Below are 27,500 nucleotides of genomic sequence, written 5' to 3'. Positions count from 1 at the left end.
TACCAGCATCATCAACTTGGCACCCCACCAACCCCACCATCAGCCTGAACCATCCAAACCAGGTTACCCCAACCATCATTCCCACAACCAAACAAAATCAACCATCATATTAATTCCTGTCAGCGTCTTAGATTTCTAGCAAAAATCCAAAATTCACCCATTATTTTTCTGGATATATAATATCATGTAGTCCGTCCTCCACAGGCATTGGGCCCATGAGTAGGAGTTTATCTCAATTTCTATCGCGGGAAACGGACGATAAACGCTCCCACCAACCTTTGACAAAACACCTGGAACAGTCGAGGCAGGCTGAATTTTTAGGATGGTTATTTTAAATTGTATTTTTCTTTCTTGCTTTGTCTGTCATTGTTTCATAAACATATTTTAAGGTCTTAACTTACACCAGTTTTCGATCCCTATTTTGTAACTTTTCTTCATAAAGTTAATTCCGACATAAAACCAAATTGGTGTAACGGGTCACATATTTTGTTTACATCCGATATCCGATATTAACTTGGGCATGATGTGTTTTCTACTGTCCACCGACAAATCGTTTTGGTCATTTTGGCGAGATATTTTATAACTCAAATATTCACGAGCTAAGATGATGCTCAGGAATTCTCAAATTCAACATTTTTGGACAATTTTCTGATCAGCCATTGATATTTCAAGTCAGAAATTCTGGTCAATATGGAAAATACGACGTGTCAGCAACGTGTACATATATGAAGGTCTCACCTCTGGGCGCTTTTATGGCCTTGATGTTGTAATTGACAATATTTTGCGTTGGTTTGAAAGTATTTCCATTACAACTACGAGACCATATTAAAGTGGGTTATCAGACCTGCAAATAAGTGCACGTCCATTTTCAGTCTACGGCGTTTGTTTTGTGTATCGTCGTGTGGTGTTGTTATGTTAATGTCTTTTTGTGTCTATCTATCGCTTACTTCTTACAATTACACCATAAAGTCCTATCAGTGATTTTTAATAGATAAGTGACATCACACTGACAAACCAATTTCCACAAATATTACATTATAACGAATTATCAGTGATTTCGATTAAATTAGTGACATCCCATTGACATACAAACTACCACAACTATTACATCATAATGACTATTTCGTGATGCAGAATACATAAGTGACATCTCATTGACATACAAACTACCACAACTATTACATCATAATGACTATTTAGTGATGCAGAATACATAAGTGACATCTCATTGACATACAAACTACCACAACTATTACATCATAATGACTATTTAGTGATGCAGAATACATAAGTGACATCACACTGACATACAAACTACCACAAAATTACATCATAATGACTATTTAGTGATGCCGAATACATAAGTAACATCACAATGACAAACCAATTTTAATTTTCACAACAGTTACATCATAATGACCTTTCGAATGTGGAATAAACAAGGGCACCAGATTAACATACCGATTTCAGCAACAATTACGTCACAATGGCCTTTCAGTGATTTACATATGTAACCCACCACCATTATCCGGTATTATGTCAGGCTAGACCTGACGCTTTAACTTGAATTTAAATGAAATCATAAAATTTTGAATAAATCAAAAAAGATTGTTTCAGATAAAAGTCCTTGTAGAAGGAATGAAGTTGACATCACTCAGCTCTTTATTTTTGTTGTTTGACGCCAATTTTGGAGTTTCTGTTTTCATTAAAATATACCAATTATATTATAAACATTTAATTTAAAGTTTCTCATAGTTTTGTGTTTTGCTACGTCTCACTTGGCGGTAAATGTTATGTATTTTACTTAAACACATAGCATTAAAACCGGACAGAGAAGAGGGATGGCATATAATAAATGTGTATTTATATTTAATTTAGAAGTTTAACTCGCCTGGTGAGACGATGCATTAGTGCTGCGTGAACTATTTGGGAGTATCTATCCATACTCTTAAAAGGTAACATTTATCCCGTTTAGTTTCGTATAACATGAGAGATTCTTACAAGAGAGAATGGTTATTCTTCAGACTCTCGTGCAGTCCATTCATACAACACACAATTTAGAGAATGGGCTATTTATAGAATATGGTATTTATAGAATAGGGAAATGTGTAGAGGGATGGAAGAAAAATCGATTACACAGAAGATTGAAAAAGATATAGCTGAATTCAAGGAACGATATTTGAAATCTTTAGGTATCGATACATCTAAAACAGGCACTACCTCCAGACGAAGGAATTCTACAACTTCAACGGAAAGACGGAAACCAGATGATTGTGACGTCAAAGTTGACAATGGGATATCTCAACTTTCGAATCCACCAACACCTGAGGTATTTCATTTTTCGAATTCGTCACATCGTCTAGCAAGTCCTGCTGGTCATGGCGAGTCCTCTGGATTCGAACACGGCGGTAGTCGGACATACCACAACAGAAGTCGATACGAATTTCAAGATGAAAAAATGTCGTCATCACTTTGGTCTGAGGATATCAGGACGCTTTCAGAGGACGTCAAAATTAGAGATGAAAACCGCTCGGGACCGGTGTGTTCATCTCCGACTAATTCGCAAAATACGAAAACGTCATCACAATCATCATCGTCATTATTTTCACAAACATCGAATGGTAAATCCACTTCTTTATCACATTCATCGTCGTGTAAATCATCAAAATATGTGTCTGCCATTAAAACACGCCATGATCTTTCAGGAAAATCTTCATTGTCCCTCTTAGATCGACGAAAACTCCAAGACGAATACATCCAATCTCTAGGATTATCTAGGAGACCATCAAAAGAACAAAATGTCTTTCCTGACTTCAGAAAGAGACTAAGCGATTTTGAAAATTCTGGGGCTTCCTCAACTGTGGCAGAAATTCCCGAATTTGTGACAAGTTATACAAAGTCATCCAAAGATTGCGCAACAGTCGTAAAAGAATTTTCCAAACATCAGCACGGATCGAGAGAAGTTTATAATTCGGTGAACAGTTCTGTCCCTTGTGTGAAAGGAGTGTTGGGTGAAGATGACCAAAAAATAGAAACTGTTCGTGGTGAAGAGAATACAAACAAATACATCAAACATTCTTCAGCTAGGGAACTCGGAGATAACAGTTCATGTAAATTGCACCATGACGTGCAGGCAAAATCGGAAACTTCTGAATGTTTAAAACCAGAAAAAGCAGAGTCACAGGCCATGACTGCCTTGGACGAACAGAGAATCAAAGCGCTAGCTAAAAAACGTCAACATTTCAGGCGAATACAAAGTTGTGATTTTTCTAACATTCTGAGCTCTTTGGAAACAAAAGTTGTTGAAGACTCGGGAATTTCTATGAATGAGACGATGGAGACAAGTGAATCGCAAAATCGAAAACGCAAAATGTTACTTCGTACTCAAAGCTTTGATGACAGTCATACAGTAGCCAAAACATTTTATGAGAAAATCACTCCAGCAAAACAAGTTATACAGCTGCCAGGCATTGAGCCTTTAAAGTCAAGGGTTAAAAAATTCAACGAACGCGAAGAAAGCACAACGAAGACAAGATTTTATTCCAACAGGGAGAAATTTGTAATCTCAGAATCGATCAGGAAAGCTGGATCAAACATTCTGATCAAACAGGAGGCTAAGAATAGGGATACGAGGCCGTCAAAAATACCGCTTATTCAAAGGGACAAAATTTCGTCAATTGTAAGCCGATTTGAAACCATCAAGGAACAGCCAACTTGTCTGTCTGCTAAAAAACGAGTCAAAAATACTCGAGAGGAGGAAATAGTGAAATTACGACACTCAAGCAATGTGAAGAAGGTCAGCGAAACAATTACTACTCGCATGACGTCATCAGCTATGTCTGACGGCTATGGGGGTATGACTCACAAAGATTTATTGGAGGAAAAAGCAAAAATTAATTCTTCCCAGGTTCAAATAAAACCTACCGTTACCGATAAATTTGAAGCAGATAAAATAAATCTTGACACAGTCTTGGTGGAAGGTACGTCGAAATTGAAGCCAGGTTCGAAGGAAGATAAGAATCAGGGCTTTACGTTTAGAAATGAATCAAATCTAGAAGAGAAGTCTTTATATTACTGCCATCCAACACCCAAGCGATTCCCATCTATAACTGATAACACATCACGTGTGAGTGAAATCAGCAGGGATCTTGTAATCGAAGATAAGGATTTGAACGAAGATCCCTACGTTCAAACTCGGAATGTGATATCGCAGTCTGAATGGCGATTGGTGTTTGATGAGGAGGAAATTATTGCTGATGATAGGAATAAAGATATTGGTTGCGTTATGGATATTAGTGGAAATTTAATAGAGAATGAAACTTTTGGAGATAGAAATGTGAGTATTGATGATGATGTTGGTGTTGATGAAAGGCTACAGCGGAATGTTCTATTTGGAGATGAAAATGAAAGTAATAAAGAATGCGCTGCTGTTAATATGAGGCTTAAGAATGATGAAATGATTGGATGTGGAAATGAGTATAAAGATGATGATATTGGTGTTGGTTTTAATGATATCATCGGAGATAGAAATGCCAATAAAGCTGGTGATATTGGTGTTAATGAAAGGCTAAACAGAAACAGAATGACCCTTGATAAAAATAACGTCGGTAGTGAAAATGTCGGTGATAGAATTAGAAATGTTGGCAATGATGTGGATATTGGTTTAGGCTTCGTGGGAGTCAGAGAGGGTAAAGACTGTACTGATTTTTATTCTGGCGCAAACGACAACGCGAGTGAAACAAATATGGATAACAATGTTGACGTCTGCGCTAATGCCGATGTTGATATAAATAATAAGGACGATAGGGTTGATGTAATCGTTGAATATTTGCCTGATAACAAAAACATTGGAGCTAGCAAGAACGATAATCCGATTTGGAATGATGATATTTTCACACAAAATTCCGTAGAAAATTGGAGTGATTGTTTGTTGAATGGCACGAGTTTGGAAGTAATTGGCACGCGTGTCAAAGGGTGTGAAAGAAATTATTTATCTTGTCTACCTGAGAAAACAACCGCTGCGCCAACCGACGGGGAATGCCTCACTGGATCCTTTTTACCTGCAGGGGGAGACCCGAATTCTCCTCTGTCTATGGGGAAAGATTTATTTCATTCAGATGACAATCAAAGAAATATCAAAGATGATGATGATGATGATGATGATGATGATGATGATGATGATGATGAAGCATGTTGTGTAGGTGACGGGGAAGAATCGGATAGAGAATGTGTTGTAAGAAAAGAGAGAGAATTCATTATTGAAAGGGAGATAAATAAGGTTACCATAGAGACTCATGTATCTGACACTGTGTGCCATAACAATACTGATTTGGGTGACTTTTGCACGAGTAATGAGGGTCAACTCCAAGATGAGATACGTGATATGAGAATGGTGGAGAGATCTAGTGAGGTGTGTGAGGCAAGAGGAGATATATCATTAAATAAAATATGTACAGAACTAAAGGAGGGAGGAAATATTAATTTGGGAATAAGTGAGTTTGATGATGAATGTGAAGGTGGAAATGTTTATCTTGAAACAGATTCGTCGAAATTTGTAAAATCGGACAGAGAAATAAGCACAGAAACTATTTCTAAGCAAAAAGATGTATTTACGAATGATGAAGAGGAGGTACCCGGTCTTAAGTTAATTGTGAGTAAAGGTGATAATGAAAAAAATGAAAAACATTGTATTGAGGGGAAAGAAGTGAATGTTGTATTAGAGAAAATGTCAACAGAATTTTTGTACAGAGGAAATCCTACAGGATGTTTAGATACAATCGAAAGTGGTTTTAAAACGGACGTGGTTGAATGCGATGCTCGTATAACAGGACAGTCAGAGGAAACTTTGAGCAAAGCAGAAAACTATGACATTGAAGAGGAGGCGAATGAAAAGCGGGAACAAATTGAAAATACTAATGGTATGACAGAAAAAAGTGTTGACAATGAAAATAATTCTATTAGTAGACATTTGGGAGAGTTGACTATGAAAAGAAATGATTTTGAGGGAAAGGAGAGGAATGCATTTCTCTCTGAAATGACTGTCAAATATTTCAATCCTTCACTACATATTGGTGAGTTCATTGGGGATGGGGAAACTGGAAAAGTAATGGAAGTTGATTACGTGATTACCTGTGATAATTTACGCGAGGCATTAGGGAAAATAACGCCTGAAAATGTTGACACAATTGTTATTGATGAAGTGTCACCTATCGATAAAATGTTTTATTCTGACACTGGAGAAATGGGGAAGAGATGGGAAAAATTCACCCGTCGAAACTGGACTGAAAAAGAAAGTGATGAGTATAAAATAGTAGATAATGAAATTGACAGGCAATCGAACAGAAATGGCGATATCGTAGACCGAGACGAACCAGTCTCATCCGTCTGGTGTGAGAAAGTAATTGATGAAGACGATTGTGTTATGGTTGGAACTGATAATGAAACATCTGTGGTCGAATATATCTGTGATGATTTGGTAATAGTCGATAAACCATCTGAATTGTACACTGTCAGTGAAGCTGAGATTATACAGGAGTCTGTAACAGAATTAGGTCAAGGTCATATCGATGGTACCCAACATGATAGTGTCGGAAATAAAAACAAAGAACACGTTTTGGGAATCCAGCCTTCAGTTAATGCTAACCCAAATATTGGTCTCCAAAATGTCTTTTTGCCCAGTTTCAATCAGCAATCAGTGAAAATACCTTTCGAATCAATAGACGGTGACATCGGTGATAAGGACACAGACACGGACACGGACAGCTATGAAAATAGTGCACGGCTACCTACGGCTAATCACAACCGTGACGGGTCTAGTCATTCAACGCTTCAATTAATTTCGGACTGTCCCGACGGTCAAGGCGATAGGTCACTATTTAATGCCCCCTACGATGTCCCAACGACCACCTTATCTGCCGGGAGGCGCGGGTTGTCACTCGAGTCGGTGCCTGGTTTAAATACCTGTCCTCAGCGTGAACGCTCTTTTATCAACGTCACTCTAAATACCTTAACTTGTGACAGACGGGCAGATCAAAGGAATTCTACAGTGGTTGTTGGTAGGTGTTTCTTTGAGGAAGAGTGTTGTGGAATCGGGTTGGAAAGTCGGTCGCTTGGTGGAGAGGATGGAGGTGTTGCTGATGACGGACAGGATTTTCAGGATGTAAAAATCCGTGAATATGAAAATGTGTCGGGCGGAGTTGTTGACCAATTAGAATGTTCATTTGAGGATAATTGTGTTCTTGTGCGCCAAAGTGGAGATGTTATTCGTAGTGGATATTCAAACATAGAGCTTTTAAGTTTCGACCAATCTACGGGTGAAGATTTGAAGGAATTGTTCTACCAGGATGATAGTGTGTCAAAATCTACTTCGATTTTAAATGATTGTGGAGGTGTTCTTAGAAATGAAGATACCGACTTGGTTATACTCCACCCCGAGTCCCCCACCCGTATTGACAATACGTTGCAAGAGGGTGCTATTGTAGAGTCAAAAGAATTTCAGAAGAGGGGTGGAGAATCGCAAGTTGAATTAGATCATTTAGAGAATATTAATTTATATGAAAAAGAAAAAGAATGTGGAAACGTAGAAAATGACAATAGTCTCGAAATTATTACTGATGTTTTAGAAAATCCACAATGCAGATTTACAGCTCCAAAGTCTTTGAATGATGAGACTTTTTCCGATAGCACACCTTTGATCTGCCAATCACAATTCAAAGATCAGTTGGTTTGTGAAGAGTCGACAGAAAGAACCAGGTCGACCTCTGGAGAACAAAGCATTTGTTCATCGGAAATTTCAGAAGGTGTCGAATCCTTCCACTCTGGACTATGTGAGAGTTTCGAATCATTCTTGTCTGCACAAGATTCTCCATTAAGTTGTGATAATTCTCCCTGGTGTACAGATGCCCAGTTCAAGCCTAGCTCAAAGGCAACCACATTTGAACCGTTCCATGAGTTTTTTGAAGCGGAAGAAGATGTAGTATTTTTAGATACATATGACTATCCCTCCGATTGGTCAACAATCTCCGATAATCAAGAACAATTGGACAGAGAAACTACGGTTTTTGTTGACAATGATCCATGTGGTGATACCAATTCTAACAATGGATTGGAGAAAACGATATTTGAAACAAGAGAATGTTATGCATATGATGTAGCGAGCGTTGATAATTCGGTTTACCTAGAGCCTGTTTTGAATAATGAAAGCACAAAACATGAAGCTCCTGTCCACACAAAACATGAAGAGGATGCTGAGAAAAATAATGAACAAAAGTGGCCAAATAAATGTAGTGTTTCAAAAACATCAAAATACAAACTGAGAATTCCTAACAGTATCGATCTATTCAAAAACAAATTTAACGAAAGTTGGTTAGCAAAGATAGAAGGTAATTTAGGTCCTAGACACAACACGAGTAGCCTCAACAAAGAAGATGTTAATATAAACCAACGACCTACCGATCTCGGGCTAGCCCAAGCCATATTTCCCGACTCTAACTCAAATGATCAAGATATACAGCCTCTACAAAGCTTGAACATTCCGTCTCTACCAAGCACCATGATGTCCCTTTGGCGAGAATTCCAGATACCCAAAGAAAATATCTTGGACCAGGGAGTTAGTGTGACTTTGAAAGAAAGAGAAAATCTTGAATCATGGAGACTCGTAGCTTCGCCAGATTTCGACAACAGTAACAGCGTGTTTATGAACAAGTCTCCCGTTGGTGGCAGTGTAAATGTCGATAACCAAATAAACAAAAACAGTCAGGGAGTGTCTGACCAAGATTCGACTTGTTTTAGTTTGGAATTGACTGACAAAATTCGTTTGGATATGACGAACCGTGATGGGAGTGAAGATAATACATGTCATTTTACTCGTGAGCTGAAATGTGATTTAGAAGCAAATGCGCTTGACAAGCTCCTTTATACATCGGGACAAAAAGACAATTGTACAGCCGTGCCCCGTCTGGCTTCATTGGCTAAAAATGCTATCCACAGTTTGTTATCAAAACGAGCTGAAATTAAAAAACAAAGCAGTGAGAGTGACAAGCCAAATTCAAGACATAAATCTAACTGTTTTTCTGGCAGTGATTTCATCACAGATAAAATGAATGAACAGCGGAATTTGTCAGCAGACTACACATCACTTGAAATAGATGAAAATAAGGTAGAGAAAACAAATGAAAATGACCAACCAGGTGTCATGAATCTTGGGGAAGAATCAAGAATTACAAAACAATCTTCTAAATTATCAGCGCCAAAACCTGAACGTGGACTACGCAGCCCTACACTTGTGAAAAAAGGCTTGTATGAATTAAAAACATTTTCTGTCAAGGTCTTGGAGCAAAAGGATTTATTTGTCACTAACACGCACAGCCATGCTACAGAAAAATCAGGCATTCAGTCGAACCAAGATTCGTTCGTAGAGGAAAGTAATTCTGAAAAGAAGGAAATCGCAGGAATGAAACATGATGAGTGTCAAGAAGACACGAATATAGGTGTCGCCACTCAAAATGAAGCCATTTTAATAATTGAAAGAAACAGAGAAAAGGTAGAGAATGTGTCCACTGTCGAAGGAATTGATATGGATTTCGATGAAGAAACAGTTAAATGCGCCGAACATGTTCTATCATACGAAAGCAACGATATTGTAGACGAGATGGCAGCGTCGATGGACCAAGTCTTGGCGCTCAACAAACTCAACCCAAAGGAGGAAAGTGATCCAACTGAAGAGAGTCTATCTAAAGGAATAGTTGACATGACCTTTGGACGTGATGAAAATGTGGCCGAGGATGGATCCCTGGATAGACAATATTTGGATAGGAATGATGATAATGACCACGGAAAGAATGAGTTAAATCCTGTGGGTGAAACTAGGACACGCAATTCTGATGAAGGAAATGGTGAGCAGATCGGTGTCAGTATTTGTGAATCGGGGTTACATATTATTAATAGTGTGGATGTTGTAGGTACCTCTCATGGGGGTCAGGAGGAAATAGGATTAGGAAACGGCTATGAAGAGGAAGAATTGGGAATCATTCTGACAAATGTTGGACAAGAAAGTAAAAAATTAGGAGATAGAGATGAAAAAGGAGAGGGGCAGCGGGAAGAAGATAAGATGAAAAAGGAGAAGGAAGCGGAGGAGGAAGAGGAGGCGAAGGAGGAGGAGGAGGAGAAGAAGGAAAAAGAGGAAGAAGAAGAGGGGGAAGCCACAATGGCTAAAGACAGCAGAGACCACCAGAAAGACTTCCATTCATGTAGTGATACTGACGGGGATGATGATGACGAGTTTTACATGATTCAGCCTGACTCACTAAATTCCATTGCAGGGTTTATGGACAGTCCTGAAGGAGGTTCTTTGGAAGATGTCGCCAAGGGAAGCTCCCGAGAATGGGAGAATGCGTCCCTTGGTTACAAGAAAGCCGTTGAGTATAGTGGAGATCTGGATGATAACAACAGTGACGATTTTAACGACGCTATCGAAGAGTTTGATGCTGGCAACGATAACAATAATGTAGATGATTATAGCGATGAGGGAGAGGAAGAGGATGTTTGGGAGGAGGTGGTGGAGAGTATTTTCAATATGGAACAAACTTCTCTATTGCCTGAGCTTATTTTATACCCTATCCAAGAGGAAGAATACGATGACGATGATGAAGATTGCATCAAATGGGAAAGGGATGAATCTGACTCTAGATCTGTAGTTGAAGACATTTTAAATGATGGAGACCAAGATATTAGTGACGTTGAGGTGATTGACAATGGCAATGTTCATCACGGTTTAGAGAAGGAGAGTGTAGCTTGTGCTTGTAAGAAAATGGTCACGTGGTCCGATGGGTTTTCAAATCAACCCCTTGTGAGTCTTAAATCTCACGGTACGAAAACGTGGGCTAGTTATGATGATTTAAGCGATAACAAAAGCGAAGATATCGTTGTGGTTCGAAGAGTGAAAGCCAGAGAAAGTTGTATATGGAGTGATTTCGGGGTAGGAGATGTTAGAGAATGTGTGGATCTTGACGAGGATTACAAAAGACGATCATGTTCAATGGAGGCTGATTCTTTAGATGGCTTTGATGAGGATAGAGATGAAAGATTTGTTGATGCTAGGACTGATGACGCCTCTTTTTGCTTCAGTCTTGGTGAGTGACGCATGCGCACGGATATCAATAGCAGGAATTAGTTGTCTTGTGTGCTTGCTAACAAATGGTTGGATTTCATTAACATCGTTTTGGTTGTGTCAATAGGAGAGAACTGATATATGAGAAAGAAAGAAAGAAAGATAGATAGATAGATAGATAGATAGATAGATAGATAGATAGATAGATAGAATAGATGATGGATAGATAAGTATAGGGTTGAATGGTTAGATAAATGTATGGGTGGATTGATACATAGATACATGAATGGGTGGATGGGAAATCAATAGATTCTTAAGTGACCCATCGATCGATCAATAGATAGATAGATAGACTGAGATAAAATTGGTTAATGGATGGAGAGATTAATTGATGAAGAAATGAAGGGCGATATAAAAATCGTCTCTGAACTGAAAACGAGGTGGGATGGGAAAAGGGATGCATATATAACAGATAGTCAGATAGATAAATATATATATTATATATATATATATATATATATATATATATATATACATAGATAGATAGATAGATAGATAGATAGATAGATAGATAGATAGATAGATAGATAGATAGATAGATAGATAGATAGATAGATAGATAGATAGATAGATAGATAGATAGATAGATAGATAGATAGGGAGAGAAAAAAAGAGAGTGAGTGAGTGAGCGAGAGAAGGAGAGAGAGAGAGAGAGAGAGAGAGAGAGAGAGAGAGAGAGAGAGAGAGAGAGTAGCAACCTTTTAAAATATATGACAAACAACATCCGTTCCCTGGCATGGCAGCTGTGAATTCCTCATAGTCAAAACAAACCCACAACCTCATTACCATCAATGACATTTACAGTAACCACCTACTCAAGACTTTAAGCACTTAAATCTTTTCTCCTTTGATCTGGGTAACGCACCAACCAATGTATCCTATCCTTACAATGGGAAAAGACCTTTTTAAAAATTTTGAACAGTAAACCTTTCCTCTATAAATCGACTCACGTCTTGGCAAAAAGAAAACTAAACCTAAGAATTCTCTTGTACTTTGCAATGTCTTAGGATTAAGGCTTTTAAAGATTTAGGATTCATCTTAAGCTCTAAATCTATGGGGTGAATCTTTTCTGATCAAAGTGAAAGAAGACGTTTCGTCCTTGCTGTATAGGTCTGGTCTTCACACTTTAAGTGCTAAGTATTTTTTTAGCCGTTAACTAGACCGAATTTCTTGAACTCACTCAATCCTAGACATTTTTGTTACTTTTCAAAATTGGAAAAAAAATGTATTATAAAGGAGCATGTACATAGATAGTTTTATTCAACTACCATTAACATGTAAAAACAGAAAACATTAGCTTTGATACCACGCCTATAATTTGTCTCAGAAAAATTTAATAAATAAGCATGGGGTAAAAGTAACCCGGGTAAACTACGGATAAAGTCGGTGTTAGGGTTGCGTGAGTTAAAATCACAACTTATCCCATGAAATATCTGGTCAAAACCGAAAATCCATTGACAGAAAATAAATATATATAGCGATGCTATTCACCCGACATTCGATCGCTTGAGTCATATGACAACTACTGTATTATTAGTATAAATTATACGACGTTTTGTCACGTTAGAGTTTTCTCTAACCCAGCCTAAAAAGGTTAGACGTGAGAGTCAAGGACGAGGGAAACACTTGGATGACAGTTTTTACCTGGCACGGCACGATGGTATTTCATTTATAATGTTGAAATATGTCGCCATTTATAGCCTTGAGGCCGGGAGCTTGTCCCGATTCTGCATCGTTAAACGGACAGGTAAAATTGTCTACTGCGCATTTGATAGGAGTTAGTTGACCACAAGCTTTCCGCGAAGTCTTACACATTCCCAGTCACCCAACCGCCGATGTATTTGTCTTAATAATGTTTGGATAGTATTGCATATTTCTATAGTGTAACTCATTACACACGGGGCCTCAGGGCGCTTCTCATAATTTCTTTGGGCACAAAATACAGATAACGATATTAGCCGTGGTCTCATCATGACATTTCATGACAATCGTGGTCTCATGATGACATTTCATGACAATCGTGGTCTCATGATGACATTTCATGACAATCGCGGTCTCATGATGACATTTCATGACAATCGTGGTCTCATGATGACATTTCATGACAATCGTGGTATCATGATGACATTTTATGACAATCGTGGTCTCATGATGACATTTCATGACAATCGTGGTCTCATGATGACATTTCATGACAATCGTGGTCTCATGATGACATTTCATGACAATCGTGGTCTCATGATGGCATTTCATGACAATCGTGGTCTCATGATGACATTTCATGACAATCGTGATCTCATGATGACATTTCATGACAATCGTGGTCTCATGATGACATTTCATGACAATCGTGGTCTCATGATGACATTTCATGACAATCGTGGTCTCATGATGACATTTCATGACAATCGTGGTCTCATGATGACATTTCATGACAATCGTGGTCTCATGATGACATTTCATGACAATCGTGGTCTCATGATGGCATTTCATGACAATCAGATTGTAAATCTTCCACTGCGTTATCAATGGAGTCAAAAGATGAGACGGAAAGATAATTAAAAAGAAATTCTTCCGTTCGTTCTTTTCTTTTCAAACAGTTCTTTTAATTGGCCTATTTATGACTAATCCTGATTTTATCTCCGCCAATAATACACAGCATAGCTACAATTCACTGAGTTGAACAAAACTTGGTTTTAAGCCTGGATGCGTTTGATTGCATTGTATGTTGGTCCGGGAACAGGGATGGAGTGGGAGGGGGGCGGGGTGGGGGTGGGGGCATTTAAATTATTTACCTCAAATAATGATTAAACTGATCCATAAGCTGTCAAAATGAATCAGTCTGACTTTTTGAGTTTTTGACAAGTTGGTGGTGGTAATCTTCATTTATTAATAATTGATTTGAAATGTTTTGTCGCCAAATTTGATTTTAAACAAAAAACAAAAATTTATTTTGTTAGGACAGAATAGTATTCAGTCGGCCTCTAAAATAAACACTGAAACCTGTGACTTCTTTTTTGAAGTCCCAGGTTTGCGGGTTTTCGATAACCTGAAGGTCATTTTAACCGATCGATATTTGATGGAATAGTTTTTTGGCCAAAAGTCTTTAATGTTATTTTTCCCTTTCAGAGTACGACAGTTTGTGTCTGCTGTCATCGTAACTCTGTGTCTATAAATACGGGTCAATGAGTGCCCTCCCTTTACATAATGAGACAGAAGAGATAGATATGTCCTTGTCAAATCACATTGACAGGTGCACATGACATGACTCTTTTCGTCTAGTTTTTTTTATCAAGCAACATTAAGACAAGTCAATAATCAGATAAGTGACAATCAGCTGCGTTTTACAAAATGTTCCCCAGCTAAACTTTGTAGGAATCCATTGTTTATATTGAAATAACGTGTTTTTCATGACCCTGCGATTTTCCATGTTCCCATAACATTGATTCGTTGAGCACCTGGGGCAGGGTTGTAAGTGTTTTGGCATTGCACTGAAACCCGGGGGTTCCCAGGTTTGAACCCCATTTCAGGCACTTTCGTTTCTTTCCCTGTCGGCGAGATTATTAACTCCATTTTGGTCAATTTGATGACATGAATGATTTCTGTTGACATCAGACATTCGTTTGATGGAATACCTATAACCCTTCATGGAATGCCTGAGCGGTGGCATCTTCCGATACCAAAGCGCAGACGGGTATTATTTGTTTATTTATGTTTAATCCTTCGATTGACTGATAGTTGATGAATAGTTCATGCTTCAACTTGTTTGATTGTCTCGTCTCTACAGACCCGACAAGTCCAACACGTTGTTTAAGTAGAATCTGAAAACATCAATGAAGAGACGGAATGTATTTCTAAGCATAATTGTGACCAGCCGTCTCCAAACAGTATTATGTAGATAACAACAAGAGATGAAGTGAGTAGGAAAGTGCCAGAAGACAATAGAGAATAAAAATAATTTTTTTTTCGGCGGTGATGGGGGTTTGAACCCGCGACCTTACTGGTACGACAACTTCGCCTGGCCGGTGAGAGCGTGACTCTATTGCATGAGCTATCCGCGGTAGAGCCACGCTCTCCCCGGCCAGGCGGAGTTGTCGTACCAGTAAGGTCGCGGGTTCAAACCCCCATCCACGCCGCGAAAATTTTTTTATTCTCATTGTCTTCTGGCACTTTCCTACTCACTTCATCTCTTGTTGTTATCAACATAAGTGCCTGCTACACTCACTTTTCTGAGTATTATGTAGGATTGACTCCGATGCATGCAATCGACATTTAATCTTGACCAATAGAAAATAAACTTAACAATAGAAACGATGGAAACGGAGGTAAAATATAAATGCCTCCAATGAGGGAGGTTGCTTTTATTTTTATACTCCCACCCCAAAAATAATTACATTTTGTCTTTTAATACGGTGCGGAAATGTATTTTCAGGTTAAAATGAAAAAAGAATATGTAAGCTTAGCTTATTGCACGGAAGGAAACTTTATTTGCTCACCTAAAAACATATAAAGACTCGTATCTTACTGTAAGTTTTATTTTTAGCATCTCCATCACCCTGGCGTTCTATCGATTTTTGATTATGAATCAGATTTTCAAAGTTGACGGCCCAGCGTAATATTGGAGTCACAAGTTTGCTTCGAATTGTCCATTTCATCTTTGAACACATTCCAAACTCATAAAATTATCTGATTAGGATCTAACAAAGCTCTATTAATCCTTTTAATTATACTTTTCTCCATTTTCAGAACGTCGAGAAAGTGGAAACAAACAAGGGACTTCCTGTGGAAGTCGTGAAGACGATTTGCCATCATCACATCATCCTCCACACGATTTGCCATCTTCACATCATCCCCCACACGAGTCATCCCCTAAATCCCAGGATTATTCACCACTAATACCACAATCCCCACCACGATCATCATCATCATCATCCTCGTCACCACTTCCATCTGATTCTCAACACGTTCATAATGACGATCAGTGCAGCCAAACACAAACATCAGAAGAGTCAAGCGCCGTGCCAGCCACAGAGTCATCAACTTCAAACGACATTCATCCACTTGAAACCAGCAGCCATCGGTCAGAACTGAATCCTGGGCATGCAATAGTCAACAACCAAAATAGTGATATAGATAAAGACGAGAATCCACACGCGTCATCATCACAGTCATCATCAGCACCGCGATCACTATCATCATCATCGTCGTCCCCTCTATCAAATTCAACAAAATCCAAATCTGAATCGTCCGAGAAAAACGTCTCGGACAATGCCCATTGCCAAAAGAAAGTCAGACTAAACCTCCAACCTGTCCAAGAGGATTTCGTGGAGGAGGAAGAGGAAGAGGAAGAGGACATCAACAACAACTACAACACAAACGAAAACGACGATGACGTAAAGTCAGATTCTGACCAATCACTCACCGACTCTTCATCTTTTGAAGGCAGGATAGATAACCTCGTGTCCCCCACATCTCCATTATCTCCCTTCTCCCCTTCTGGATTTAAAGCGTTTTCTTTTCCAGAAGATTCTGACGATCCTGTTGACGAGCCCGCTCAAGCCACGAACCGCCAAAATTCCAACATGGCTGCCCATGTGAAAAGCAACAGTAACATTTTAGTGAATGGTGATGTATCCGCCCCAGGCACGAACCCCTACGACAATGTAGGAGACTTGTCCATGAATTCCTTAAGAATTGACGCAGGAAAGGATGGAGACCACTCGAGAACGGAAGATGACGAAGCAGAGATTGATATGTTCCTGGAAAGTCCCAATTCGGGTCTCCACCGAATTAATTCTGAGAATGTTTTCCAGCAAAACAAAAGTTTGGATTGTAACACAACCAAGAGTGAAGACTTGTACAAAAAATTGGAACGATCACAGTCCGATGCTAGTCTGTTAAAAAAGGTAGATAAATTCCTCTCTCCTTCATCCTCTTTCTCCTCCTTCTCCTCCTCTTTCTTCTCTTCTTCTTCTCCTTCCTCCTCCTCCTCCTCCTCCTCCTCCTCCTCCTCCTCCTCCTCATTCTCCTCCTCCTCCTCTTCCTCCTCTTCCTCCTCCTCCTTCTTCTTATTCTTCTTCTTCTTCCTTCTACTCCTCCTTCATCTGTTACTTTATTGTTCAAATTGCTTGCCATCCTTTGAAGAGGACATTGGTCAATCGCAAAGACTTTTATTTTTACAAGAGATCTCAGACCTATATATCCAACCACTGCTGGGTTGATTGATAGAGGGAAGGTTTGCTCGCCACCCCCCCCCCCCCCACCCCACGAATCTGCCTGGATTATAGCGGGTATTATAGTGGGTATTTGTTTATGTATGCATGTGAGTCAAATGTCAAATGAGTTACCGGGCCCCTTGTCCAGGGATCTTTTATGTGACCCATAACTTCAACCTGGTATTATATACGGGCTGAAACAAACACCAGAATCCGGAGTTATTACATGGAGCAATTTCCTTAAATATGCTTACTATGGGTCTGAATACCTGTGTCTGTGTCAGCACTGAGCATGTCTCAGGGGACATACAGTCTGTAAGTTGCTATTAAAATATATCTTAGACTGAGACAATTCAGTTACTGGCTAGGTACTCATTTTAGACCTAAGTATAGGGCTCAGTGGTACGGTCTTTGCTTCGTACCCGAAATGTACCGAGTACGATCACCCGCTGCAGCGCTGTGTGGCCTTAAGCAAGTCACATCGCCCTAGCTCAATGTATGGCGCTGCACTGCGGTTGACGCATGGGTTATTCCAGTCTTCCCTTGGAATAGACCCTAGAGACAAATTTCCCCTATGGGATGAATAAAGGGAATTTATTTATTTATGATTATTATTATTTATTATAAATGTGAGTAAAGGGCCTTTTCCCCAAGGATTCAAAGTTTAGCCACTCACAGTCGGATTCAACTCTTCGACATTCAGGGCGTTATTCCATCATCATATTATCTTTAGAACATAAGCCAAAAAGTTGACCCATAACCTCAAATCCATATCATTTTATCTAATGTTTTATAAAAATAGGTATGAAACTTGCCTTGGTTTTATTTATTTTATCGAGATAATGGATAGATTTTCAGATATTGCACTAAATTAACGATTCGTTATTTGTCATTATTTGTGTGACTCACGGTCTCAAAGAGGTTTTATGTCGGGGTGTTCTGAATTTATAGCCAAATTATGAATGTCGGGGTTAAATTCTATTCAGTATGGTGTAGAATGTAGACAATGTTTACGGTTTATTGAATGTATTTTGTCAATGTAGGCAAAGTGGTCATCGTATTCTATTCTATTCTATTCAGTATGGTGGAGAATATAATATACAATTTCTTTTGTTGCCAAAAACTCAAAGTTCCTATCAATTCAACTGGAAACGTTCCATTCTGACATAGTACCGTTATGAGACGGCAGGTGAGAGTTAAACTCTAAATTCACTTTTTCATATCTAGTTCACCCTGTCATGATACCGTTTTGAGATGGTGGGCCACAAATATGAGGGTCCCGATCGCTCAGTTGGTAGAGCACTTGCTCTAGATCGATCCGGCGATGGAGTCGAGATTTTTTTTTCTGAGCCGCCCTCCCTCCTCCATATGGCTGAAAGTACTTTGCTATAGAGCAAGGTCCTATCGAAAAGATAGCAAGCAATTGCTATTGTCCGTTTCACGCAATGGAAACCGGGATAGACTCCGGCTCCATGGACCTCATGACGGTGAAGGACTAAACAAAAAGGAATTGGGTTGGGAGGGGAGGGGGGGGCACAAATATCAATTAAATTCAATTTTAGGTTTATGAACATGTGTCTGCAACATGACGTATTCTCGGATTTTTTTCTCAACACACGGAGCATTTAGACGGAAATCAACACCTACAAGTCTATAGGAAATAATCGGATTAACACCTTCAAATGTTCCATTTCTTCTTCACTCATCGATCGATGGTACCGAAAATGAGCGATTTGAGATAAGCTTTTACCATATTTAAACGTTACTATCGTGGCTATGTGTATTTTCTTTCTCACATCAACTGGGGTTTATGTATCCGCGTGTGTCCTTTTCTACAAGCTACAAGCAATTCGATATTATGCGTTTAGGTTAAAAATATTCACAACATCCGTCAGCCTGATCTAACGTACCAACACACAAAATTATGTGTAGCATTGAAAGTTTATAGTCTGATTGATATAATTTGTGAGAACCAATCACCAAAATGGCTGTGAAAACAAAAACAATGAAATGAATGACGTCGATTTCGTTCCTTCTATACAATAACAAAATCTTGATGAGTTTGTAATTTTGTCATTAAACATTGGATTTACCCTTGATGTCGTGTTCGTTTCATCCACTTATCCAGGACATGGAGCTACTGGTAGAGGAAACAGAAGTTCACTTGACAGCTGCCGAGAACAGTTCCGGTCAGAACATTAGCGAATGCAACAGAGTGTACCTGGACCTCTCGAAGGCCGAGGTATTTGAAAAGGTAAGATTGTTCTATAGTTTTCTTTCAAATATTCTCTCTCTCTCTCACTCTCTCTCTCTCTCTCTCTCTCTCTCTCTCTCTCTCTCGCTCTCTCTCTCTCCCTCTTTCGCTGTGTCTTTTACATCCTATACATATGTAATATATATATATATATATATATATATATATATATATATATATATATATATATATATATATATATCGAAGTGAGTATGTGTCTGTACTTATGTATTTATGTTGATTATCGTGTGTGACGTTTAGGTACAGCTGATCGATATCACATGGTCTTGATTACCGGAAGTGGATATAGCCGTGTAAAAATTGCATATGCATAGATATGTGTAGTTTATTATGGCGTGCTACGCAGTGTGATTTTGAATAATGCAGGACTTAAATGGTTCCTTTCAAAGTGTGTGATTGTAGAAGCCCTATTTGTATTCGAGCGAGTGTATGTGTGCGTGTGTCGTAAAAATATGTGTGATTTAGACCGAACCCTCTAAATAACGTATTTTAGTGTGCAGGATTGTGCTTTGATTTATCTTATAATGGATGTGCTATAGAAATATTCGTGATTTATTTTATTTGATTTAAAACGGATTTAGCACCATTTTACAAAGATCAGAATTACAACAGAACGTGACTTTTAAAAGCAAGGTACAAAAATGAAATTTTGACTTCGTATTTTGGGATTGGACGTGCCAAAATATTTTTCTGCCGTCTGTCGGAGTTTAAAACGTTGTATTAACGTTTTTACTGTGTATGTTATTGGCCGAAACGTATTTAGAATTTTTAATTGATTTTTAAAAAGCCGTTATAATATTTATTTTTGTATTCCTTTTTACAATCCACAACTTCTAACAGCTTTAGCATCAACATTAGCATTGTTCATCTTGGCCTATTAGTCTTGTTTCAATCACCTATTTTGACCGATGCAAGGAGATGACCCCAAAAGATTAAACCAGTCTTAACGCAGTGACTTCTTTGAATCTCTTTGGCGTCTCAGGCCTAAGACTATTTGGGGTTCCTCCTAATCTATATAATATTAAGAATAACAATTGTGCTCATAATGAATAAAAGGCGTCTTCAGTTTGTGACCTATCGCCCCAATTTGGTAGTATGTTGGAGTGAACTAGATTCGGAAAATATAAGACTTGAATACTTGAGAAAAATACTTGAATTCATCTCAAAGTGAGACTAAGTTGTTAGAAGCTGTGGATTGTAGAAAGTAATAAACAAAAATGAATATAACAGCTTCAACAAAAAACAAAATACCAAATACGAAACGTTTCGGGATCAAAACGCTTCTTCAGCCAACACCAAAAAAACAATAAAACCACAAATACGTTACCAATACATCGATCTGGTTTTTAGTAACGTTTTAATGCTTTTATTTATTATTTTATTTGTTTTTTTTTTTAAGCTGTTACTTTAATTTTTGTTATTATTTATTCATCTCAATGAGCATATATACAAAATGTCATAATGTGGACCATAAAGACAATTATTGGTGTCTTATATACCCGTCATATACCAGAATGAGACGGTAGGTCAGATTGTTTGTGTGTTTTATTTGATGCATTCTAACTGATTGCCTCTCCAGGTGGAGCTGGGTGAGAATGGCAGTGCCATGATGAGAACTTCCTCTGGACGACTTCTGGAGACGATCCCCCAGGACGAGGAACTCAAGACTGGAGATCTGAGCTACATCTACGCCTCTCACCGATCTTTCTCCACGGAGAGCTCTTCTAGTCTAGAGGATCTGAATACTTACGGGAAGGTGAGGACAGATGACGTCTCATTGTCTCCTATTGATGGATACCCTCTCCCTTCCTCCTCCTCCTCCTCCTCCCCCCCTCTCTCTCGCTATCTCTCTCTCTCTCTCTCGCTATCTCTCTCTCTCTCTATCTACTCACACTCATCCACTTTATCTCCCCTCTCTCCCGTCTTTCCCTCCTCTCCACCGCCTCCTTCTCCCCCTCCCCTCTCTCTATCTCTCTTCCCTCTCTCTGTTTCTCCCTCCCTCCTCTCTCCTTACTCACATCCTCTAATCTCTCTCTCTCCCTCTCTCCCCCTCTTTCCCTTCTCTCCTTCTCCTTTTCCTCCTCCTCCTCCCCACCCTCCTCATCCTCACCCTCCTCCTCCTCCTCCTCCTCCTTCTTTCTCTCTATTATCCTCTCCCTTCCTCCCCCCTCTCTCTCTACTCACACTCATCAACTTTATCTCCCTTCTCTCCCGTCTTTCCCTCTTCTTCGCCATCTCCTTCTCCTCCTCCCCTCTCTCTATCTCTCTTCCCTCTCTCTGTTTCTCTCTCCCTCCTCTCTCCGCTCTCTCTCTCTCTCTCTCTCTCCATACTCACATCCTCTCACTCTCTCTCCCTCTCTTTCCCTTCTCTCCTTCTCCTCTTCCTTCTTTCTCTCTCTATTACCTCTCCTCTTCATCCTCCTCCTCCACTTCGCTCTCTCTCTCTCTCTCTCTCTCTCTCTCTCTCTCTCTCAATATCTGGTGCCACCATATTTTATTTTCACTCGATTGGCTTATTTGCACATATTTATATCTAGGTCTGAATACCGAACACAAAATTGGCTTGATTGAACAGTGTCGTGTTGGATCTTATTTTGTTTGGATTGAAATGCATTTCCATGACACCAATAATATCATAATCAGATCTACAAGTATTCGTTGTTACAAGGGGCTATTTTATAATGGATGATTGCTAAACAATAAAAGAAAGAAGAAGATTAAGAAACTACATAAAAGACTAAATTAGACGCCCGTGTGGTGCATACCTTTACGTTTTTATATCGTGTTTTACAAGTGCTAAATGTGGCCACCAATCGGCGGCATGGACAACATCAAACCGACGTCAGAATTCATCGCAAACACTCCTCGTGTTATCGCGGTGCACCATATGATTGCAGCTGTTATTCTATCCTTCCCTTTCATCGATATGGACCGGAAGTAATGGAATAAACTTTGCCCTTAAAAAAAAAAAGCTTTTATATAGTGCAATATCCACTTAACGTGCTCAAAGCGCTTTACAAGGGGTCCCTGGTCAACAGCAAAATTTAACATGTATGACGAGACATGACACCTGTTAGGCGATATTACAATTTTTCGGACAAAGACAACGCTGTTAACGGCCAGATACTCATTTTACACATGAGTACGGTGAGAGAATGTGAGTAAAGAGTCTTTTCCAAGGACTCAACTATGCGTCGAGCGAGGCTCGAACCCAGGACCTTCCGATCCGAACGCGAGTGTCATACCACTAGACCACATAGCCGCACTATATACTCACTAGCAAAAAGTTATGTGATCTAGTGGTATGGTGTCCGCCTTATGACCTGTAAGTCCCGAGTTTAAGTCCCGCTCTGAGCAGCTCATAGTTGAAAAAGGCTCCTTTCTCACATTATCTCACTGCTCTCAGAGGTGTAAATGAGTGTCTGGCCGTTATCAGTTGTCTCTGTGGGAAAAAAATTGTAACATGGCCTAACAGGCGCCATGTCCCGTCTTACACGTGAAGTAATGATGTTGGCTAGGGACCCTTTTAGTGGATCTTTACCGTACCCTTCCCAATCAATTTTCAAAATTTTATTTACATTACAAATCCATTATTCCAACTCTGTTCTACTTTCATGTCCGATTTTTATAGCATTGCTTGTAACTGGTCTATATTGTATGAGTATTTTAATCAATTAGTTCATGACAGTGTATAAATCTGTGCTAATATAACGATGAATGGTGTGTAACATTATGATAATTTCCATTCAGGATCAATAAAGTCTATATCTTATCTTAGCTTATACAATTGCCTTAAAAAGTCTCGCACATTGTGTGATCTGGGGATCTTAAGGGGCTAAAATTTGAAAGCGAAAAAAGCTTATAAATATATCGTAATTCTGTTCATTCTGTCTAGAAACTCAATTTTCTTCTCTCTTACCAATTCAGAGATGAGTTACGTTTTCATTAAGTTTGAACCTTGCTGGGTCTCAATTCATTTTATGAGAAGAGTGAGTTTGTCTCTTAAACCCCAACATAGGTAAAGTTCCGAATTTTGATCACTTTGAAATCCAACTCAATTTTCGTCATCTAGACCATATCGACATAGACACTGGGTCAAATATTTCGGTCCTGATATATATAATATATATATATATATATATATATATATATATATATATATATATATATATATATATATATATTATCGATGATCCGATGATCAAATCTCTGAAGTAGCTTTAGCACCTATTTGCTGATCAAACCTCTGATATTCCCCTTATATTTCGGATTGATCGAACCCATGGTATTAGTTCAGAGGGTTGATCTAACCCATGTTATTAGTTCAGAGGGTTGATCTAACCCATGGTATTAGTTCAGAGGGTTGATCTAACCCATGGTATTAGTTCAGAGGGTTGATCAAACCCATGTTATTAGTTCAGAGGGTTGATCTAACCCATGGTATTAGTTCAGAGGGTTGATCTAACCCATGGTATTAATTCAGAGGGTTGATCAAACCCATGTTATTAGTTCAGAGGGTTGATCGAACCCATGGTATTAGTTCAGAGGGTTGATCTAACCCATGGTATTAGTTCAGAGGGTTGAAGGTATTCGTTAAGAAGGTTGATCAAACCGAAGGTATTAGTTCAGATCGTCTGGTTTTGAATATACATTCGACTGAGACGGGCCGCGCTATTTTCTTGAAATTGATCGAATCACATCAAACTTTAGGTAGGAATCAAAACATATTTTATAACCAGATTTCATTTAAGTCAAAACTCAACCTTATTTTATTTTCCCTCTATAGTTTTAGAGGGCTATTTTGGAAATAAACCAATTCATCTTTCCAGCAAAATTAGTTTTAATCATAATGATGTCATTGATTAATGCCTTCTAGAAATCATCCATACCTTATACTATAATATGTCATGGTCTAAATGAGTTCTTGGGAGCTAACTGGAATACATGCATAAAATAAAGATGTTAAGAATAAGGTCCCCAGAATTTACTAGAACTTTTTAAAATAAACAACAAATGACGCTTTGATTTAAGATGATATGAGTAGAAAAAAAATTTAATTAAATGAATGGTGATTACAGCTACAAATGAGAATATAATGATATTACGTATCTTATGCGTTCTTTATGAGATGATGATAATGTTAGATAATGGCGGGCGGACTTGTGGGGTTCCACTTCCAGTTTGAGAGTAGTTGCAGTTATTCCACCGAAGAACCCAGGCTTGATAAATTCTTGACAGTGATTGAACTGGCAAAGGTGACAAAGGAAGCTCCGACGTCTTGATGGCCGAAATCAAAACTAGTGAAGTGCTCCACAAAGTCCCGAGAGTAAGATATAAATCTCGAAAACATAGCTAATATGAGGAGTGGAATAGTATGGCCGTCAGGGCATAGGTTATTGAGAGAAGTGCGTGAGGAAGATTAGATCGATCAGCTTTTATAACGAGTGGCTACGTGACAGAATGTAGAACGAAAAGTATTCACTAATTTGAAATTAATTAAAAGAGAAGGCTATTAAACGAAAGATGATCTAATATTTGAAGGTAAAGTTTTTCTAAGCCTACCGAAATATTACTGGAGTGAGATGAACTCCGTTATTGCTAAAATAAAACTTTAATAAAATGAATGTGAACCATCGTTAATGTGACCCTTACCCAGCGGCGTGGCATGCTTACAGTATAAAGTGGTGCCAGACGAAAATGACTTACACATGCTACATTTGTAAATATAAAAGAAAGAAAAAAAACTTACATACTTGTAAAGTAAATTTGCATGGTGATGTTTCTATCCCTGCAAATCTTTTCAATAGTTTGTTTATAGAAATCATGAACGAATATATTGATTGGAGATTGGACACTGAGGAAAATGACTAAAGGGATACATGCAGACATTGAATGTCAATCGAACAAAGGGTAATTTCAAAAACTTACAAAGCGTAAGAATGTAAACAGCCCATAGCCTATTAAAAGAGTAATGTAGTTACGTCATGAAACAACCCCATTCCACTTCGGAAATCAAACATGACACCATACAAGATCTCTCTCCTCTCTCTCTCTCTCTCTCTCTCTCTCTCTCTCTATCTATCTATCTATCTATCTATCTATCTATCTATCTATCTATCTATCTACCTATCTCTGTATGTGTGTGTGTGTGTGTGTGGGTGTGTGTGATGAACGCGCACACACACACACACACACACACACACAAAGTCTAACACGCATATTCACGCGAAGATCATGCATTTAGCATATAGCATCACTATCAAGAAATGTTTGACTTAACTCGTTCACATTCCTTCATATCAATTTTTGCAGCAATAATAATAATTAATGATGATGATGATGATGATGATGATAATGATAATGATAATAATAATAATAATAATAATAATATAATAATAATAATAATAATATAATAATAATAATAATAATAATAATAATAATAATAATAATAATAATAATAAATAATAAGAATAAATTAATATATACAATAATCACGACAGAGAGAGAGAGAAACAAATGAACTTGTTAATAATCGTGATTTCGATAATAATAAAGATGGTCGAAGTTACCATACTATGGCTATGATGTAAATGACCAACATTAGCTATTATTCCCCAGTCCAACAGAGTTGGAGCAAAAATTTCTCGGCACCTGAGGCGGGTTTTTCCTCGTATGTGAAGATAGTAAAAAATCGAGCCATTTTCTCAGGTATTCAATGTGGCAACACTATAGTAATAGCCTTAAATGGTGCCAGCAAAAATCCGCTCCTTGCAATCGTTTGAGTGGGGAAATCCAGTCACTCGCTCAGCCATGGTACACAGTCGCTGACAGTCATCAACGGACTGTGTGAATCGGGAGAAAAGCGTGGGTAGAAGGTGTTGTGACAGAAAGGGAGTCTGTTTCGTACTGTTGATAAAAGGCGATATATACCATTTCTCAGTTTTATATATTTTTAAAAATGCTGTTATCCATTTTTAAAACATGGATGTGGTGCCAGGCACCATTTGAACCAATAGAGCCACGCCCCTGCCTTTACCAACCAATAAGATCATTCCTTTATATACGATGTGATGTTGAATTTAATTAATAATTACAGAGTGAGAAATATTTCTCAACCTACGTGTACACATCGATTTCAAGGCCACAAAGATGTAGAGAGACGCATATAATTTACATAGGTGAAATAAGGTCCGACCTTTAACCATTCAAAGCCATTCCATCCCATTCATCAGAGAATGCTCTAGAAGTAGTGAACCATGAAGACAGTTTGGAAAAAAAATGGATAAATATAGAAGGATCAACCGCTTAAATGAATTTAGACCAACCTTCACCAGTCTTTGCAATGTTTTCGATGTCGCACAAATAGTGGGTCATGTGATTGTCGGACTCGATTTTCAATCATTTGGAACTGGAGAGAGTTAAGAAATCGGTTTTTGTAATGACACAGCTAAGTCATGCTATGCCTACTTTTGATTCACCCCCCTCCTTTTTGATCATTCAACACCCAGTACGATTTATTTTTAGAACAAGAGGTGTGAGAAATATGGCTTGGTGGATAATGAATGTATCGCTTTATTAGTCCTAGAAGAACCTGGGCTTGAGCCTTACGATCCGTATCTCGTCTTTTCCTTACATCAGAAACTGTCCATAATTTACCCGTGAATCGTTCTCAAAAATAGTTTTACAATTTATAAATTTGTGAGGATTCCTGTGCTCGTTGGAAACATTTAACATGGGCTGTACGGACCAATTCGACCTCCAACCCTGTTTTTAAATAAAAAATATATAATATATATATATATATATATTTTATATATATATATATATATATGATTTTGTGTGT

General features: G+C 38.4%; 1 protein-coding gene across 1 annotated transcript in view; it reads left to right on the top strand.

Moving 5' to 3' along the window:
- Positions 1–1,998: 1,998 nt before the first annotated feature.
- The window catches only part of LOC144969228 (uncharacterized), a 41,039-nt gene continuing 15,537 nt past the window's right edge, over positions 1,999–27,500 (top strand). Inside the window, 4 exon segments of the mRNA XM_078908341.1 lie at positions 1,999–11,129; positions 15,914–17,073; positions 19,511–19,636; positions 21,237–21,413. Of these exon segments, the coding sequence (XP_078764467.1) occupies positions 2,105–11,129; positions 15,914–17,073; positions 19,511–19,636; positions 21,237–21,413 (10,488 nt within the window). The 5' untranslated portion in view covers positions 1,999–2,104.

Source organism: Berghia stephanieae, chromosome 3 (genome assembly GCF_034508935.2).
Source record: "Berghia stephanieae isolate SIO BIC M18660-M18661 chromosome 3, UCSD_Bste_1.3, whole genome shotgun sequence".
NCBI classification, from domain to species: domain Eukaryota; kingdom Metazoa; phylum Mollusca; class Gastropoda; order Nudibranchia; family Aeolidiidae; genus Berghia; species Berghia stephanieae.
This window is presented reverse-complemented; position numbering and strand designations above follow the sequence as displayed.